This window comes from Cydia amplana, chromosome 13 (assembly GCF_948474715.1).
Source record: "Cydia amplana chromosome 13, ilCydAmpl1.1, whole genome shotgun sequence".
NCBI classification, from domain to species: Eukaryota; Metazoa; Arthropoda; class Insecta; order Lepidoptera; family Tortricidae; genus Cydia; species Cydia amplana.
In genome coordinates this window covers 13209449-13228483 of record NC_086081.1, presented here as the reverse complement: position 1 = coordinate 13228483, position 19035 = coordinate 13209449, and the positions used below count along the sequence as shown (strand labels likewise).

Below are 19035 nucleotides of genomic sequence, written 5' to 3'. Positions count from 1 at the left end.
ATTTGTCACCAACCCATTACGTATGTGGGATTCCACATAGTGTAATGAATGAAATAAGAGGTTTTGTAAAGAGCGTGTTACTTCTTCCTAAGTTAAAGCATCTGAAATGCTTTTGTTGATTAATTTAGGAAAGTGTAAGTTGCTGCCGACATGTCCCCTAATTCAGCTGTCACAATTGCGGTCGCAACGGTCCCGCATTGCTTTGTACAGTCACGAGAGACGTCCCTCGCGTACAGACGCTGCTTAAACCATCTGTAAGATGTTAAAGGCCTTATAAAGAACCGGATTTAGGAGCTAAAATGTTTATTCTTTCCTAAATTGAGAAATATATTTGGGGCAGTGTAACACAGCCTTTAGAGACGGGTGATAAGTTACTTGCTTTCTACCGCCACAATTAACTTGCTGAGGGCCTACCACGAATCACCTCGGACGTGTTGTCTTCCTGTCGCACTTGTAAATTTGTAAGTAAGTGTGACAGGGAGGCAACACGTCGAACGTGGTTCGGGGTAGGCCCCCTGGAGTCGGACGGGCGCCGCCGGGACGTGTTCTGTACTTACCGCGCCGTGTCGTCAGTCGGTAGCATGTCGTGTCCTTACTCTACTTTCGAGTGGAACTGAATTTAGTTTTTATTAAATTTTCAAATTTCTATCTTTGTTTTATTTTTACCCTCCATAAGAATCAACTTGTAAAAAAAACCTAATGGCTTGAGTTTGAAAGTTAGATTATGTGTTCCATATGGTTTTTGAGTATTGTGAGAAACTGAGAAGGCTTGAGATTTGACATGACTAAATAAAACTAGCTTGTTAAATGAAAAAAAAAATCTAGAAAACATGCAAGCATGCAAGTACTGCTTAGTTACTACTACACCTGCTAACCTTATGTCTAAAACAGCTTAAAAAAGCTATCTGTCTACATTCTATTACACTAAAAAGTAATAGAATGTAGAGAAACTAATATTTTCATTACCTTAACAAAAGGATTAAATCAATACATTTATATTTGTTAAATGAAAAAAAATCTAGAAAACATGCAAGCATGCAAGTACTGCTTAGTTACTACTACACCTGCTAACCTTATGTCTAAAACAGCTTAAAAAAGCTATCTGTCTACATTCTATTACACTAAAAAGTAATAGAATGTAGAGAAACTAATATTTTCATTACCTTAACAAAAGGATTAAATCAATACATTTATATAACATATAAATTTTATTCAACATCACTACCTATTTACAACCTAGAACTATAACTTAAACAAACCTAGTGGCTATTCCGAGGAGCTTTGTGTAATCTGCACCCTTGAAGTGTGTTCTCTCCTTAAGAATGGTGCGCAGAATGGTCGGGATGGGCACATGAATACGGGTTCCCAGCGGTGTGCCATTGTCATCTATGAGCACCACGTTGTTGCTGTCAAACTTTGGTACCTTCACCTTTTGCGTCTGCTTCAGACCCACTAGGATACCCTTTTTCTTTTGTCCTTTGATTGCCACCAACACTCTGTCTCCGATGAAGCCCACTCCTGCAAAAAATGGCATTGTTGAATGAATATTTATGTCTTCACATACATTTACACTTTAATTTGTTCCTCACAATTCTATTTAAATATTATTTAGGTACTGAATCACATTTTGACACTGCCTTTACTGTTCTGAGCTATCTTCTTGCCCTGGGCTCCACGGAAGACCAGCGCTATAGCATATATATTATGTTAGAGCATATGCTGAGTGGTGTCCATTTGTAGCCTCTATAGCAGCATCAATACTACGATTATGATTGCATGTTAGTTTAAGCTACTAATAGTTTTAACTGTTTAGTGTATAAGATCTTCTTTCTTAAATGTATATGTGTGGTGCTGTATGTAGATGGTTTTTGCAATAAACGTTTTTCTATTCTTCTTCTATTCTATTTAAATAAATAAATAAAAAGATATTTATTTACCAACACAAAAACACAACTACTTAATTGCAAGGAAATACAATAGAAAAATCAGGTAGAATTTACAAATATTTGTGCAGTAAGATGGATGAGACTCGGGGAGACCGCTGATTTTCAGTCCACAACCAAAAAAAACCTAAAGCTAATTCTTAGTCGATAGCTAAAAACAAATGGAAAAACACAATGGACACAAGTTGGTAGCTGGAAAGGTAGCTTCCAATCTTTAAAAGCAGTGATAAAGTTAAAGTCGAGTTTGGGGGTGGTTATAAAACTACTGTTCAATTACCCCATATATGGGACAATCTCTCTGTTATTTAGCCTCTCTGGGAAAATGTTAAGATGAGGAAGAGTAGAGTCTGTGCGGAAAGAGAAAAGTCGTGGAATGTATGGGGCCCAATACATTCCACGACTCTTCTCTTTCCGAACAGACTCTAACTAAACTATGTTAACAGTGAAGTGATACCAGATAACTAAGAAAAAATAAATAAAATTGCCTAGCAACTAAAGACTATTCTGTTGACAGTGATATGTTAGTGCACTTGAAAATATTTTTCCTTATAATTTGGAGTGAGGATTTACATTATGTTGTGTATAAAAGTTCAGTGAGTGGTGGTTTAGTTGTGAATATTATTCTGAATGGATACCAGAGTTCACTAGGTACTACAGGTTAGTAATCATTTTCCTTGTATGTAATATAGAGGAAAACCAAGGGCTTACGTCTCTTGTTATAAACGCAGATTATCTTGGGCGGTTTGCCTTCTGCCATGGCTCGCTTGCCGATCTCGGAGTTGTCGACGACTCGCAGTCTTGATAACAACCGCACCTCGCTCAGACTAGCGGTTGTGTGGAACCCACAGGTCTGCCCGGCCGGCATTAACTTATTAATCAGGGTTTTAAACATTACTAAATGTTTTACTGTAAATAAATGCTAAAAGTGAGGTTATAATATTTTGACGTATGATTGACTTTGACGTTTAGTTGTTTTTTTTTCGTCCATCTGGACAGGCCTTTGACGTTTAGGCTGAGTTGCGTTTAGTTTCATTTGGAATGGAAAGAGTTGCGTTCAGCGTAAGGTTCCAAGAGTTCATCAGTCTTCATCATCACTAGAGCACAGTGTAAAAAGTAACAGTGGACCGACGCCTTTGATGTTTGCATAAATGCCAACACTGCACTAGAGAACACAGTAGGATTGTTACAGACTTTGACACAACTGCCCAAAACTTACAAACATTTCATATCTTACCTTGCCCTGTTAGTAGTACCGAGCTACTAACAATGACGATGTATACAGCTCGGGTGCGCTCGATTTACCCCTTGCCCCTCGCCGCGTACAATTGCCCTGTCTAGACGGCTTCGTCGAATGACTGTTATTGTTTTATAGACTGTGACTAATAGAGTAAGGATTCACCGCATACTAAAAATGTTTGAGCCGCGCACGCACACGTCACGCAAGTGGTGTGCCGTCTCTCGTAAGGATCTATATACATATTACAACGCGCATGTGCACGTCTATGCACACGCATCTGGTGTGCACAGGTCTTGAATCTGGACAAACTATCGCTCTACCAAGAGGTAAAATATCAGGTATTCAGCAGGTGCTTGTTACCTATAGGCACCTCGCAACTCCCTAGGCGAAATCTTTGATAGTTGGTTGTCACTTGTCATTTGACACTTGATATCCATCAGAAGCGATCCATAATTTTACAAAGGCATAAAAACCGTCCTATTAACGGTATTAATAATCGCGCAATTGAAAGAAAGGAGAGCCTTTTAAAAGTTAAACGTTCAAAAGGCTTTCATCAAACAATTCAGTGTCATTACGGTGTCAACGGTATCGGCGTACCATTAGCGATCAAGCGTCTATAAGGCGTCAATCTTAAACTTCCACAAAGTGAATCGGGATTCAATTACTTATTTTTTATTTGGCGATTGAAAGGGTATTGATTACGCGAGGGGGTCATTAGGTGGCGGTGATTAGAGCGAGAGGAAGTGTAATTCGAACTGACGGAGCGTAGGGGAGTCCAACACTGAGGCCAACCAGTTTCCTGCTTCTCTATCCTCGTGCCGCCAAATGTACATTAGGATGTACACTGTTCGATGGAATGTCACCCTTAATTAAAAACAAAGTAGCATTTCATTTGTCTCGTAAAATTTTCGAACAAATGAAATTCAACCTAATTGAAAATACAACAAGATTTTCTTTGGCTATAATTTTGTATGGTGGGCGGCACGAGGCTATACTCTGTAAACGCAGTCCTCCGTTTCAGCTTGGGCAAAAATGCTCTCGTATGTCTGGAACTGCAGGGGCCCGTTTCTCAAAAGCTAGTAACTTGTAATACATGCGGATGTCACTTTTTGATAGCTTTTGTTAGAAAGGGATTTCCGCTTGTATTATCTACATCTCCAAGTTACAAGCTTTTGTGAAACGGGCCCCAGGGGCCGATTGCATAACAAACTACAACTAATATTACAAGCGGAAAGTCTCCTTTTCTAATTTCACTTATTAAATAAGGAGTTCCGCTTATAATATTAGTTGTAGTTTGTTATGCAATCGGCCGCTGGTCGCATTTCTCGCAATTTTGTGAGCAGGTTCGCTAGTTAGATATAATTTTTATGTCGTTTAGTTTTTTTGAAAATGTAGTACATAATGATAATATGATCAATGTCAATTAATTATTTCATGTAGTGAACGAAAGAAGATGTTATACTACAGACTCATTTGCCACTACTACTCTATTGATATGATATAGTAAATATACGTTCGTAATTTTTTTTTTGACATGACGCACCATTATTTTTCAAAATGTTTTAAAATGTATACGTAGTTGACAATTTCGGCTTATCAAGTAATTTTTTTGATAGTTGTGTCTCCGCTAGAAGTGGCACAGAAATTAAGCGAAAAAAAAAAACTTTTTTTTCATCCAAGTTCAAGGAAATGAATGTCTGTAAAAATATGCATTATAAACCCCATTTTATGCTCCTTCATTCTGAATTTATTTGGTTACTCTCGCTTGCTTGGTTTAGCTGAAATAACCGTTTAAAAATTACCTTGATATTTTGACATTTTCGTGGATAACTCTGGAACAAAAGAAGATCAAAGGCTGATATTATGCATACAGTGTTCTTAGGACCTGCCACTACTGCACCTCAAATTACAACCAAATCCCTTGCGGGGGCCAATCTTGTTAGCTTAGCCTGCTAGACCCTTTATGAAGCTTAGGTCGAGGTGTACAGCTCACAGAAGCCACTAGTTAAAAATCCGGGTTATTAACAAAATTAGGAAAGTTTTCGTTGTCCTGAGTGTTCGTCTCGTCTTGGCGTCTTGGTAACGACGGTGACCATTGTAACTAGGCGGAAGAGGGATAAGTCTCGGCTTACGTCGTTAGAGGTGTCCCCACCTCGCGGCCGCCCGTGAGACAGTAGGATAACTTACCGTTTTCTTTCTTTGTCAGTTTTTTTTATTCCCATATCTGTCGTTAAAATCTTAGTCTTTAAGAGCAACCACTGTACTACTATACTTTTCTCAATAAATTATTTGTATTTATGTTGTATTTATTTGTTCCTGTAATGGCTAGTAAAAGTTCCCATTTATCACCAGAACCTTTAACTAAAACCTTCGCACCCTAGACCCCAAGACGTGCCATCCGGGCCATTGTGCCGCTGTCCAAACAGATCCATTACATTGCAGCAACACCTGTGCTTTGTGACTCTTATTCCGAATGCTATAAGAGCGTTTTTCTGGTCCTGTACATATTCGCATTATCAATTATTCACAGGTTGTCAAAATGGCGTAAGTGTAGTCTCAGTGTTTAGGCGGTTAAAGCGTTTTGACTATTGTGTGCGATATGGTCTGTCAGGCCTATTCGAGTTTTAATTATTCGATCTGCTTCCGATATGATACTGATCTGTCAGTGTCAAAAGTGACATTTCTTCAACCAAAAACTGTTGACACTGGCAGCTCCGATCCATATCTAATCCGGATCGGATTCATATTCTATAATTAAAGTTAGAATACGCCGGGAAGGCTATAAAGGCGCCTTTGCGGTTCCTTTTTTCGTATTGTCAATTATTTGAAGTCCGTAAAATAATGTCATTAACGTACACATCGCCTTAGAGACTTAATACGTTTTGGTTTTTGTTTTGTGTATTGTGCGTGCGCGATTGTACTGACATTCGTGTCAAAATGAAGGCTTTTAAAGCAATATCGACGCGGCTCGGATGTCGGTCTGTTTCGCCTTGGTTGTTTGTAGTGACAGCTGTCTAAGCAGAATTGACATGTCTATTCTGTTTGCCATTGTGCGGTGATAATTGACGAAACCTTATTTTCTAATGCGGGTTAGGCTCGCCTATAAATGACTATAAATAGGATTCTATGGGAGGATTTTAATACAGATGTATTGTTTTGGTTTTGCTGGCATTCAACTGATTTAGGTTTATTGGGGTAACTTCGAAATCGGGATAATTTTGAAAATAACAAATATAAATGGTCAAGCAGATCTTGTCAGTAGAAAAACGCCAGCCACGCAAGCGCAAGCGACGCACAGCCGCGGCCACAAGCGTGCGGTCGCCCCGTTATCACGCCATGCACTAACTCCCTATTCCTGCGACCGGTCTCCGAACTAGAAACGTTGCAATTAATGCGCGCTCTTAAGAATAAGAAAAGCAGCGGATTTGATGAAATCCCTCCAACTTTGATAAAACATTGCGCAACTGAACTACAAGGCCCGTTAACACAACTTATCAATCAATCATTTACTGAAGGCAAATTCCCGGACAGTCTAAAAATCGCTAAAATAAAACCCATACTTAAACCAGGTGGCAAGCAACAGGACCCCAACCAATACAGACCAATAGCAATTCTGCCAGCCCTATCAAAAATATTTGAAAAGGCTATGTCAAATCGCCTCTATAGCTTTTTTGAAAAATTTAAAATCCTTGACCCCAGTCAGCACGGTTTTCGAAAGCACCACTCAACTACGCTAGCAGTATATAAGTATATGCAAGAAATATTAAATTTTATAAATAAAAAAAAATATGGCGTCGGCTTATTGCTAGATATGACTAAGGCGTACGATAGAGTATCCCATAATATACTCCTGTCAAAACTATACGGGATGGGTATACGTGGAACAGTACACAAATGGTTTGAATCCTATTTAAAAAACCGCAAACAATACGTGCAAATTGAATACTGCAACCATGAAACGGGGGAAGTAGAGGAGATAAAATCGCAAACACGACTTATCACCTGTTCCATCCCCCAAGGTAGTATTTTTGGCCTGTGTCCTTTTCATTGCGTACATTAATGACTTGCCAAAAGTTCTTAGTAGCAGTTGCATATTATTCGCGGACGATATTTCATTACTTTTTGATTGCTCAAATGATACTGAATGTAATACACGTCTAAAAGATATTTTGGTAACTGTTTCGGATTGGATGAACGATCACAATCTCGAAATAAACTATAAAAAAACTAAAACCATCCAGTTCAAGCCATTCCAAAAGAAACCGCTAAACATCTCTTTAAACATGAATAACAACTCAATCGAACAAGTCACCAAATTCACACTCCTAGGTTTAACAATTGACTCGCATATAGACTGGAAAGAACACATAAAAAAAATCAAAACAAAACTCTCAAGTTTCGTATACGCTCTTTGCGCAATCAAACGAAATACAAATCTACATTGTGCCCTTTCGGTATACTATGCCTATGCCTATTCGTGGCTGCGCTATGGAGTGATCCTGTGGGGATCCAGCACAGATGCTCAAGATCTCTTTATCATGCAAAAACATTGTGTCCGTATTCTTGCTAACATACGAGTGCCGGAAAGCTGCCGCCCGTTCTTTTTGAAATATAAATTGCTGACCCTACCTTGTATATACATTCTAGAAACAGCAAACTTTGTACGAAAACACTTACACCTATACCAAATGCGTAAAGACGTAGTAGCAGGTACCACGAGATGTAACAATTTATTAGCTACTCCGACATGTAATCTAGCAATATATAAAAATAGCCCCCACGTAAGATCAATCAAAATATTCAACAAGCTCCCTCATAATATATCTACTGAGACGAAAGACAAAATATTTAAAAGAAAACTCATTAACTTACTTACCGAAAAATGTTACTATAGCATCGATGATTTCCTAAATGATGATAACCTTAATTAATTAACTAATCTGACCTACTTTTCTAGATGTAAGGTAAAAACGGTATTTTATTCGAATTAATTATATATTATAAATATAATTAAATTAAGATATTAGAGAATTAAGTAAAAATTTCGTATTGCTATATAAGTTAGTGATTAAGTAAATGTAAGACAGCTACAATCATATTGTAACACCCTCACAGGGTAACATGTACGCTTCCTAACATTAAGTATAACATCATGTATTTCTATGCATCAATGTACATGTATGCAATAAATGACAATAAACAATAAAAGGCAACAAATTTGAAAAATGTAGGCGCGAAGGGATATCGTCCGATAGAAAATATGAATTTCGCGCCTTTTTTTACTGACAAGATCTGCTTGACCATCTACGTTATATCTTCTTAACTAGAAGCATGCAAGCATTTGATGTGTATCTCACGCACGACTTTCACTTCATTTCGGATGCGCCAATCAGCGTGAGGGATTTCAAGGTCGTATCAAAATAAGATCAAAACCGTAACAAGTTGTCAAATCTGAATCGGACTCATGAAAATGAAACGAGATTAATTGTCATTATAATCATGAATATTTGATTAATCTTTAGAATAGCTTATTTCCTTAGTTTCCGATCAGATTTATATAAAAAATGCTGAAGATTTTATATTTTTAGTTACCTAAGTAGGTACCTAGGTGTTTACTTATTTAATTATTCAAAAAGTTAGACGACAGATATTGACCTTTTTAGGGTGGGACCGAATATACACTTACCTACTTAAATAATTTCTGAACTCTTTTAATAATTTGCCGACGGCAAACACTTTGTACCTATCGTCGCATCTAGCTAACCCACACTAAAAGAGCCGATGAGACTTGAAAACAAAATTTTGTAATAAGTATAATAAGTGCATGGCCATAATTATGTAATTGTAACATACCTAATTAAGAAATAAAGCGACATGCATGGATTATTGGGATTGGATTCTTCTTCCTCGCGTTATCCCGGCATTTTACCACGGCATTATTCTATGGGATTATTAAATTAAAATTTTATGACAAAAAGAAACTGACTCTGAAAAGGTTGAAATAAAACGTAGCCTAATTCCTGAATGTCTGGGATTCATAAATTCAGTCCGATGGAAAATTGAGTCTTCTAAGTTAATATTTAAACAATAAAAATATTGTTTTAAATAAAAACCACATTAAGTTTACCTAATGAAATATTGAGTTTAGGTACTTGCTGATTTTTTTAATTCACTTTATTTTTTTCTCTTCCTTTATTTAACTTGTAACTAGTTATTTATGTTAATATTAATTAATAAATAAAATGTTTTATTGCAGCATTAAAAAAACCCATAAACTGATTTAACCTTGGGGACAGCATTTTACAAGGAGTATTATTACGGAGGAAGAGATCACACTTTTCCGTTACCCACATAAAATATACACCTAACATATTTTGCAAGTACATAGGGGAGCGGGGGGGAATTGGAGCCTACTAAGGAAAAATGTTAATAAAAACGACATATGTTTAAATTATAATATATTTCAAGTATGAACATAAACCTTGTTTATTTGAGTATCAGATAATCACGTTTTGAACCTGCTAAAGATATGCTTTTTGGAAAAACAAATCAAAATATAAAAAAAGTCATTCGCTCTCATTACCCCACACTTCGGAAAATGAGAGCCTAATAAATTTTGATAAGGGTAATGAGAGCCATAATTTAGAATCTTGTTGGATATGATTTTTACCATAACTAAATCAGCAAAACCTTACTCTGCTAATAAAGATAAATCTTTAGATCCTTCAGATCTTTAGATAAATCCTAGGCTCCCATTACCCGCTTACCTCTATTTTGATAAATAATTACATAAATATTTTAATCAGCTTTCTATCAGAATCGATTGAATGGCACTTGATAGATCATTAATTTGTGTATGCAATTAATACAAACTTGTTCAACAATATCATATTTCTATGCTTATCTCGTCGCTGACAATTAGAACTTTTTTATAAGCACGGAACGAAAAACAAACAACCGTCTCCTGCGACTCAATGCTGCACACCAACGAGTCGGCTGCGTTACACGAACATTCCCAAAGGTCGAAGAACACGCCCGAGTGGTCACTCGTGCGCCAATAGGGGTAGTTTTCGGTAAAATACCATCGCTCTCATTACCCGATGGCTCTCATTACCCCCCGTTCCCCTATTACCTACGGATAAGTACCTACTTGAAACAGTTGAAACTTAAGAGTAGGTAAACCAAGTAGCCAATATCTTTGTAGGTAGGTACCTATAAAGTTAATCTTGCAACTTTGGCCAAAACATAGGTTACCTCATTCAGCTCGGCCCGACAATGTTCTATTGTGTTTCCGACACTGTCATCTCTTCTAGTACCTAATGCATTATAAATGCAAAAGTAAATCTGACTGTCTGTTACCTCTTAACGCTTAAACAGCTGAACTGATTGAGATACAATTTGGTACTTATGACAGTCGTTTGAGGCCCGAGAAATGATAGTTATAGGATAGTTTTTATAATAATTATCATCATTCTACGGAGACAAAGTCGCAGACAGAAGCCAGTCGATAATAATGATAACGGTCATACACAGATACTATTGACACTATAGGTAGTGAATGGAATATGACACAATGAAATGTGAAAAATAGTACTTAATGATTTGCGTCATTCTATGCAAAACATTTTTTGCATAGAGCAAACTGAACTTTTAAAATACTTACTTAAAGCTAATTTGGGCCATTTTATTGAATGTTGTCCCCTTTTTATTTTGAATTAATTAAATGATATTAATATTTAATTATTTATTAAGTCCACTCTACACAGTCTACTACAGCATGCTGTAGTTAATGATAGGTAGATACCTTTTTTCAATTAAAACATTAGGTAGGTACCTTTCTAAGGAGGTACTGCTTATTCTTATATAGGTAGATGGTAAAATTTAAAATTAAGAATAATAGAAAGTATAAGTGTCCAAAAATTTCTCTATCTTTTTCGTTCCGTCCATTTCGTTACTGTTAATGAAAAATGGTAACAGAGTGGAAAGTAATTGGGATACTTTATTTCTACAATTAAGATCAAAATAAGTTGTGATTCTAGGTATAAATAATACAAAAAAAAAATAAAAATACATTTTCAGAAATGACGAATGATAAACGATGACGGTCCGCGTAAAGTCAGTGTTGTGTAAAAAGTCGATGCGTTTCAATCACCAAATGGATCCATTAATTAGCAGGCGTGGTGTCTCGAGGGTGGTCATCAATTAGTCCGCGTTCTGCCGCCATTTTGGAAAGGTGGCGAATCAAATAATGGGGAAATAATTTAATCAGCGGCTCACCGCAGTTGTGGGCCTTGTGGGGAGCCCGGAAGGTGCAATTTGGCGTGCGCGAGCGGGTGGGGGGAGGTGAAAAAAGCGTGTGGTTGTCGCGGCGTGTGAGCCGCCTTAATAGGTGACGCCGCCCTCCGCGCTCGACCGTATCGAGCCCGCGAGTTGCACCTTGCCTTGGGAGAATCGGGTTGTTTTAACAAACTATTCTTTAAGAAATAGAGTTCATATTCGGATAAAAACTGCCGATTGCGTGAACTATTAAATGCCACACCGAGGAATTTTGGCCCTGATGACTACAATGTGCCGATAACCGTTACGATCTTGGCTTCTCTGTAAGTACCTCCCACTGAGCTTTCAAATAGAAGTAGAAGTAGTAGTGGCTTTAAATTCTTATCGCAAGTGCTATTAAGTGACTGAATAAAGTAAAACCCGTTAGTAGTGTACGTAAGTGTTACCTAATATATGTGAGGTAAGTACGTAAGATACGTAGATGCGGGCTGAAATTGTTAAGACAGGAAAATATATACGGGTGAACTTCGTCAATTGTGATTTGTGTAACCATCTCCTATACCTACCTAGTTTCAATAAATTTAATTACATTCTCATTCAAAGATTTGACCTCTACTTTGACCCGAAATGGGTACCTAACTGTTAAAACAAATTGTATCATGATTACTATCTACAAATATACACAGTACTGCAATAAATCATTCTTATTCTTATTATTAATCTAAACATTGTTTTGCCGCTCGGCGTCTCACTCGGGAAACACCCTCGCGGATCTCCCATTAGGTCCCCTCGCACTTTTGCACCCGCAAATTCAAATGAAATTGCATAATTCGCGAGCCGGCTCCGGCGGGGGTGAGGCCAGGGGCCGGGGAGGCCGAGACGTTTTTTATGCCTAATGAAGTCCATTTAAGGCGGTGCAGCGCTGCATGCAGCCTTATAAATGAGAAAGGATGTCATTTAATTTCACGGGAGAATTTCGTGCGGATAAATAAAAAGTTACTTTCATTTTGCGATTAGATTTTGGGGGACTTTAGGGAGGATTAGTTAGGTTATTAAACTTGGATAGAGGAGGTTTTTATACAGGTTGAATTTATGACAGAAAAAAAAGATTAGCTAATGGAGTAATGACCAATACAATTGCGTAACTTCAGGACAGATGGGGCATTGAGGTAGGATGTATATTACCTATTGTATTATGTCAAGGAGCCGTGTCCGAAAAATCTACCATTTATTGGCTATTATTGGTATGGTAGGTACTACCTAAGTAGGAGCGAAATGCAATTGTAAGATTATGATTGTGACCGATCAAATGGAGGTGCAAAGTTAAGAATGCCAATTTTCGACGCTAGCTTTTTTTATGTAGAGCGCTCGAATGTCAACAATAAATCTAAAATTGGTGATTAAATTGTGTACACGTGGACGCTGATGAGATAGACGCCTATTTCTTTTCTGATCAAATCGGTCGACTTGATCATCCCGTGTGGACGGGCCTGTATTAACACATTGATTAGCATATAAGTATAGCTCGGACAGGTTATCGCAGAAACAAATAAATAAATATTATAGGACATTTTTACACAAATTGACTAAGCCCCACGGTAAGCTCAAGAAAGCTTGTGTTGTGGGTACTCAGACAACGATATATATAATATACAAATACTTAAATACTTACATAGAAAACAACCATGACTCAGGAACAAATATCTGTGCTCATCACACAAATAAATGCCCTTACCGGGATTCGAACCCAGGACCGCGGCTTCACAGGCAGAGTCACTAGCCACTAGGCCAGAACGGTCGTCAAATACGGTAAATAGAATAAGTTTTTAGCAAAAAAATCATTATTCGTAGGTACGAGCATAAGGTATAAGCCTTTAACGCTGCCTGTATTTTTCTTTCCACAGGCAACTAATACTCATCGAGACAATTCTAACAGCCCTAAACTCAATAAGTTTGCGTTGTTTTATCACAGAGTTGCCATGGTCACCTCCTGTCTCCATCATCAGATCAGCTCCATGTCATCATAATATTGAATTGAAAAGTCGAATCGTGAGCGTTGTGAGTGTTTCAAGGCACGAGGGTTGCTTAACCCTTCGCTACCAAGTGAAACAAAATTATTCACCACATGATCGCGAGGAAAATACTAACTAAAAAACATTACAAATTTTAATATGAATATCTGGGCGACCGAGTTTTCCCAGAGATAAGACCCAGCTACTTAGATCGATTTTTCGCCCCCGAAAGCCCCCATATACCAAATTTCATCGAAATCGTTAGAGCCGTTTCCGAGATCCCCGAAATATATATAAATAAATAAATAAACAAGAATTGCTCGTTTAAAGGTATTAGATAGATAACATTTTAGTAGTAGTAGTCAAACACTTTGTTGTACAAAAACAAACATAAAACAGGAAAAAACACACATCATTTGTACAAAGGCAAACTTATCCCTATTATTTTTTTACAGGCTTTCAGTAAACTTTCATACATTTGGGCTCTTTATATGCTTGCAGGACTAAAGGTACATACTCTGCTAGTTCGCTGTAAATAAATATTTAAGTTCTCGCGTTTTTATATTGACGTTTATTTTAGGTTAATCGTAATTTCATGATATTTACCTGTGATCTGACGTAATTGAAATTAATTATTTCTATTATTATTTTATTTATTTATTAAGTTTTGACATTGTTTGTATGGGAATTATATTGTTAGAGTTTTGGGGTCAAAGAGCTTTCTACAACTAAATTAAATAATAATAAATGACCACCCCATGACTACTCTACGACCAACCACATATCCACTTCCATGATCACCCCCCATACCCCCATGACCAACCCCATGATCAATCTCATGACCAACTCAATGATCAACCGCGTGTCCATTTCCATGACCACCCATATTACTAACCTCAGTCCCCATTATCACCCCCATAACTACCCCCATGAACATGACCAACCCTATGAGCATAATAAAAACAAAGTTTGTGCGGTACACTAAAAATCGGCCAAGTGCGAGTCGGACTCTTGTTCCAAGGGTTCCGTACGTTACAGTACGTTACATAATTTTTAGGGTTCCGTACCCAAAGGGTAAAAACGGGACCCTATTACTAAGACTCCGCTGTCCGTCCGTCCGTCCGTCCGTCCGTCCGTCCGTCCGTCCGTCCGTCCGTCCGTCTGTCACCAGGCTGTATTTCACGAACCGTGAATTTTCACAGATGATGTATTTCTGTTGCCGCTATAACAACAAATACTAAAAACAGAATAAAATAAAGATTTAAGTGGGGCTCCCATACAACAAACGTGATTTTTGATCGAAGTTAAGTAACGTCGGGCGGGGTCAGTACTTGGATGGTTGACCGTTTTTTTTGCTTGTTTTGCTCTATTTTTTGTTGATGGTGCGGAACCCTCCATGCGCGAGTCCGGTTCTCGCACTCGCACTTGGCCGGTTTTTAACAATGTATTTTTTATGTGAAACGTGAGTGAAATATCTTTACAAAACCCATAGGGGTCGGATGAAAAACTAATACCTAAGTAATTAAGTCCGACTCACGCTTCACTGTACATTTCTAATAGGTATTTCTGTAAATCTAAAGGTAAAGAACTATTTTGTGTATTTTTTCAAATTCCTATTTCGTAAATAACTTCTAAACTATTTATTTAAGAAAAAAAAAAATATATATATATATATATGTCGATTAGAGATAAACGATGACGTAAATTAAAGATGCTCAATGATGTACGGCATAGGTAAAACGATAGATTTCATAAAATATTATAGCGAGGTTGACTGCGACACTTTCCAATTCAAATCTAACTGACGGTTCCACTCAGGATGCCATCTCATTTCGGGCTGTCCTCAAAATCAGCCAGGAACCAATCCATTAAAGAAGCTGTACAGGTCATTCATATAAAAGTCACTGTATCGCAGTCAAACACACTCAAGCATAGACTATTTCAATACTTGACATTCCATCAAACGCAACCGTCATAAATTCATAAATCTTATTATTCTTGCAAATGAGATCGAAATCAGTTTCAATTATCCTTATTATCTTTATTAATCCTTGAAAAATCAATCACAGCTACAGTAGGACAAAGTGACGTTATGGACCATAATGTCGCGTTTAGGAATCACATGAAAGGTTTACATGTGCGGGAAATACCTAGCTACTTAATTACTATTGAATGTAATGATTGTCTCTCTAAAAATCTTATTATTATGACTAATGAATCTTTAATCATTTATTCGAAAATGTAAAATCGTAATAATCACACACTTTTACAAATTAAAACTTAAGTAAACCTATCTTAACCTCATCATAATCATCATACATAACTTAAGAGCTTTGCTCTTGTCGGTGGAGTAATCGCCAATCATTTCTTTCTTGTGCCAGTCTTTTAATTTCCTCATACATACGACGTATCTTAACCTATGGCCCCTATGGGGTCTAAATTATGACTTTAGTGAGACAGTACTTATTATATATGTACTAGCTATATAGTAACAGATATTTTACCATCTATAAAGTTATATATGTATAATGTATAATAAAATTACAAAGGTAATTACTTCATATCTTAGTAAGGTACTTTTTACAAAAGTTCAAAGTTCAATAAATCTTAAATAGGTATAAAAATTACTAAAATATCCTTATGTGTAATTATTTATGGGAGTGCACCACACGAGTTAAGTAGTCACCTACTAGTTAGGTAGACATGAATATAGCTAGAATACAATTATTTGATTTTTTAATATATTATTGTGATCTACCTACTATATTTTGCCAGCTTATTATCACTAAAATGTCGGCATGTAAACCGTGCATTTTTATTCCATACGTCACGTTTTTTTGTTCCACTAATACAACACGTAACGTTTTGGATGTGACGTAGGCATGCCGGTTGGTAAATAAAGCGAAATAGTGGTTTGATCCCTTGAATTTCCTTAATTCTAATTATTGTATATCATACAACACATAATAATCTATCAAAATTCATAAATATTTAGTCAATAATTTGTTCCTTACCTGCAGCTTAATCCAGTTCGTTGTGGAAAACAAATTTCTGCACAGCGTGACGCACAACCTAAACCTTGCTTTTTTCGAGCCCAACTGCTTTGTAAAATTTAAACACCGGGTCATAGAGGATCATAATGCTACGATCGTGTAAAAATGCGTAACATATTAGTAGATTTTTGTTCCTAAGTTAGTAAAAACTCCGTGACGTTGGTGGAAATTTCCACTACGTCGATATTAAAGGACAACAATAAATTTAACTTTTGTGCATATTTTTACTTCAGGTGTTAAAAAATAAGGTGTTAAATTGATTTTGGCTGGTACGGTGTTATCACACAACAACCAGATTCGGGCCTAGAAGGAGACAGATATATAATACTTGGCTCCAAAGTTTGTAAGGTGTGCATGGGACACTCCAAAATCAGCTCCTCTTCTTCAGTTTTTGTACATTTTCTTTTCTTTAAAGTACCATTTAATCAGTTTTTTTGCCATTAATACTCAGTTAATAAGTCACTTTACAATTGTTGTATACACGTATTACACTTTAGTACAGGTTTTGACGGTAAAAAAGTACACGAAAGTCGTGGGACAGTGATATTTGAACCAAATATTTTTTTTCCGAAAACGCCCACCATATGAGTCACTGACAGAGTCAAAACTGACATTTACGCTATCGAGAACGTAATTTACTTTCTATACATCTCGTTTGCACTAATATGCGAGTACGAGCGAGATGTATAGAAAGTTAATTACGTTTTCGATGGCGTTTATGTCAGTGCCAAACTGATGGTAGCCGTACAGGAGGCGATGGCTACGACCAGTATCTCCAGAATCGCGCAAATGTCAAATTTGACAGGTTAGATCTTAAACATATCGTTATCGTATCTTGGTGACGTCTAAAGGATATTTCTAATCGATGTCTATTTCAAAATGCGAATCGGGCCCATTAACTTGATATTACGCCTTATTTGGCGTAACAATTCCTTTCAAAATCATTTTAATCATTTATCTTTTCTTATTTCATGCAGGTGTACTGAAGGCAGTACACCTGCATGAAATAAGATCTTTTTCGAGCAAGTGTGATGAAAAATGATTTTCGTTTCTTTGATTTTCAAGAAAATACTATCATCACAGCTTTAACATTACAGTCGCCTTCAGATTATTATTGCAGGAGTGGGGGTCCTCAAGCATTTTTATCACTATCTCTCTTTATTGCTTCAATATTAAAATTAAACCAAGTTCCAGCTTTTCTGTGTTTACCGGAGGTATCAGAACACAAAAGTCCTTCAGAAAAAAAACATTAACAAAATGTCTCTTTTTGACCCAATGGAGGACTGATAAAGAATGCCTTAAGCCATTAAGTCTGCTATACGTAGGTACATGTTTCTTTGTTTGTGCAATAAAGCTTAAATAAATAAATCAGAATACGACGATCACCTACTTCTTGTCACTGTTACTCCGAAAATCGATACTAGGCAATACTCCGATAACTTTAGGTCTAATTGGTCTAAACCTTTCGCCAACCACCAACCATGCACAACGATGGACATATTCTCAAATAAAGAAAATACCTTTATCGATTTAGAAAATACTGACTTTTGAGGTAGCTAATAAAATTTTAAGAAAATGCTATAAAACAAGCGAATTGAGAACCTCTAATTATGAAATTTCTAGGTCGGTTTTTTTATTTATTTATTAAAGTTCTAAACAATTAAATGAATCGCAGAGTTTCATGTATCTTATAACTGTTAAGCCAAAAATGGCTTGTTTACAGCTAGAGTTCGGACTAAATGCACTACATAGGTACTTATGTTATAAAATTGTATACACATGTTACATTAAAGTTACGTTTTATAAAATATATTCATAATTACTAGATGATAACAGGTATTTTTTTACATCTTTATTTGATTCAGGATTGGTTAGGTATAAATCTTGTAAATGTTTCGGAAGGGTGTTTAATATTTTTGGAAGCAAATAATAGTTGGTTCTCATACCGTAGAAAACCGGTTAAAAGAGGAGATTACTACTCGTAGTCAAATCAATTTCTTTTTCGATCTGTCAAAACGATTTGATATTATATAATTTATATAAAACGCTAGCAAATGACGTGACGATCAAGTTCCCTACTATTTATATTTCTATTGCGAATTGTAAACTATAGCTAAATAAAATTATGTCTAACAATATTTAACGTTTCTCTATTAATGTTCTGGTGGTTTATTTCGTGCATGGTGTGAAATAATTTATTTTAAATAATGTCTAATACCCTGATATGGCACTTTATGGAGAATCTGGTACTTTAATCGACTTTTATTTCATTCGGCGTCGAGTCCCTTGGTCCATGGGGCTTTGGTGCTCTGAGACTTTATAAGGACCTGTCGAAAAGACTCACGAGGTGCCGGAGGAGGCTGAAGAGCTGACTGCTTCCTCCCTCAACGAATCAGCCTAACCATTCTGCTATGAAATGCTGCCAGCATTCTTGGTACTATGCCGAAGGTGGCATATTTTGATTTATTTTAGACTTACTTACTTAGTATTTTATATTTTAGTTAAGAATAAGT

The 19035-nt window shown here is 36.6% G+C and overlaps 1 protein-coding gene across 1 annotated transcript in view; it reads right to left on the bottom strand.

The window, feature by feature from the left end:
- The window catches only part of LOC134653594 (large ribosomal subunit protein uL14m), a 313686-nt gene extending 310818 nt beyond the window's left edge, over window positions 1-2868 (bottom strand). Inside the window, exons 1-2 of the mRNA XM_063508990.1 lie at window positions 2652-2868; window positions 1200-1518 (exon numbers count right to left, since the gene is read on the bottom strand). Of these exons, the coding sequence (XP_063365060.1) occupies window positions 1250-1518; window positions 2652-2835 (453 nt within the window). The 5' untranslated portion in view covers window positions 2836-2868 and the 3' untranslated portion in view covers window positions 1200-1249. The remainder of the gene's footprint in view (window positions 1-1199; window positions 1519-2651) is intronic.
- Between the last annotated feature and the right edge of the window lie 16167 nt (window positions 2869-19035).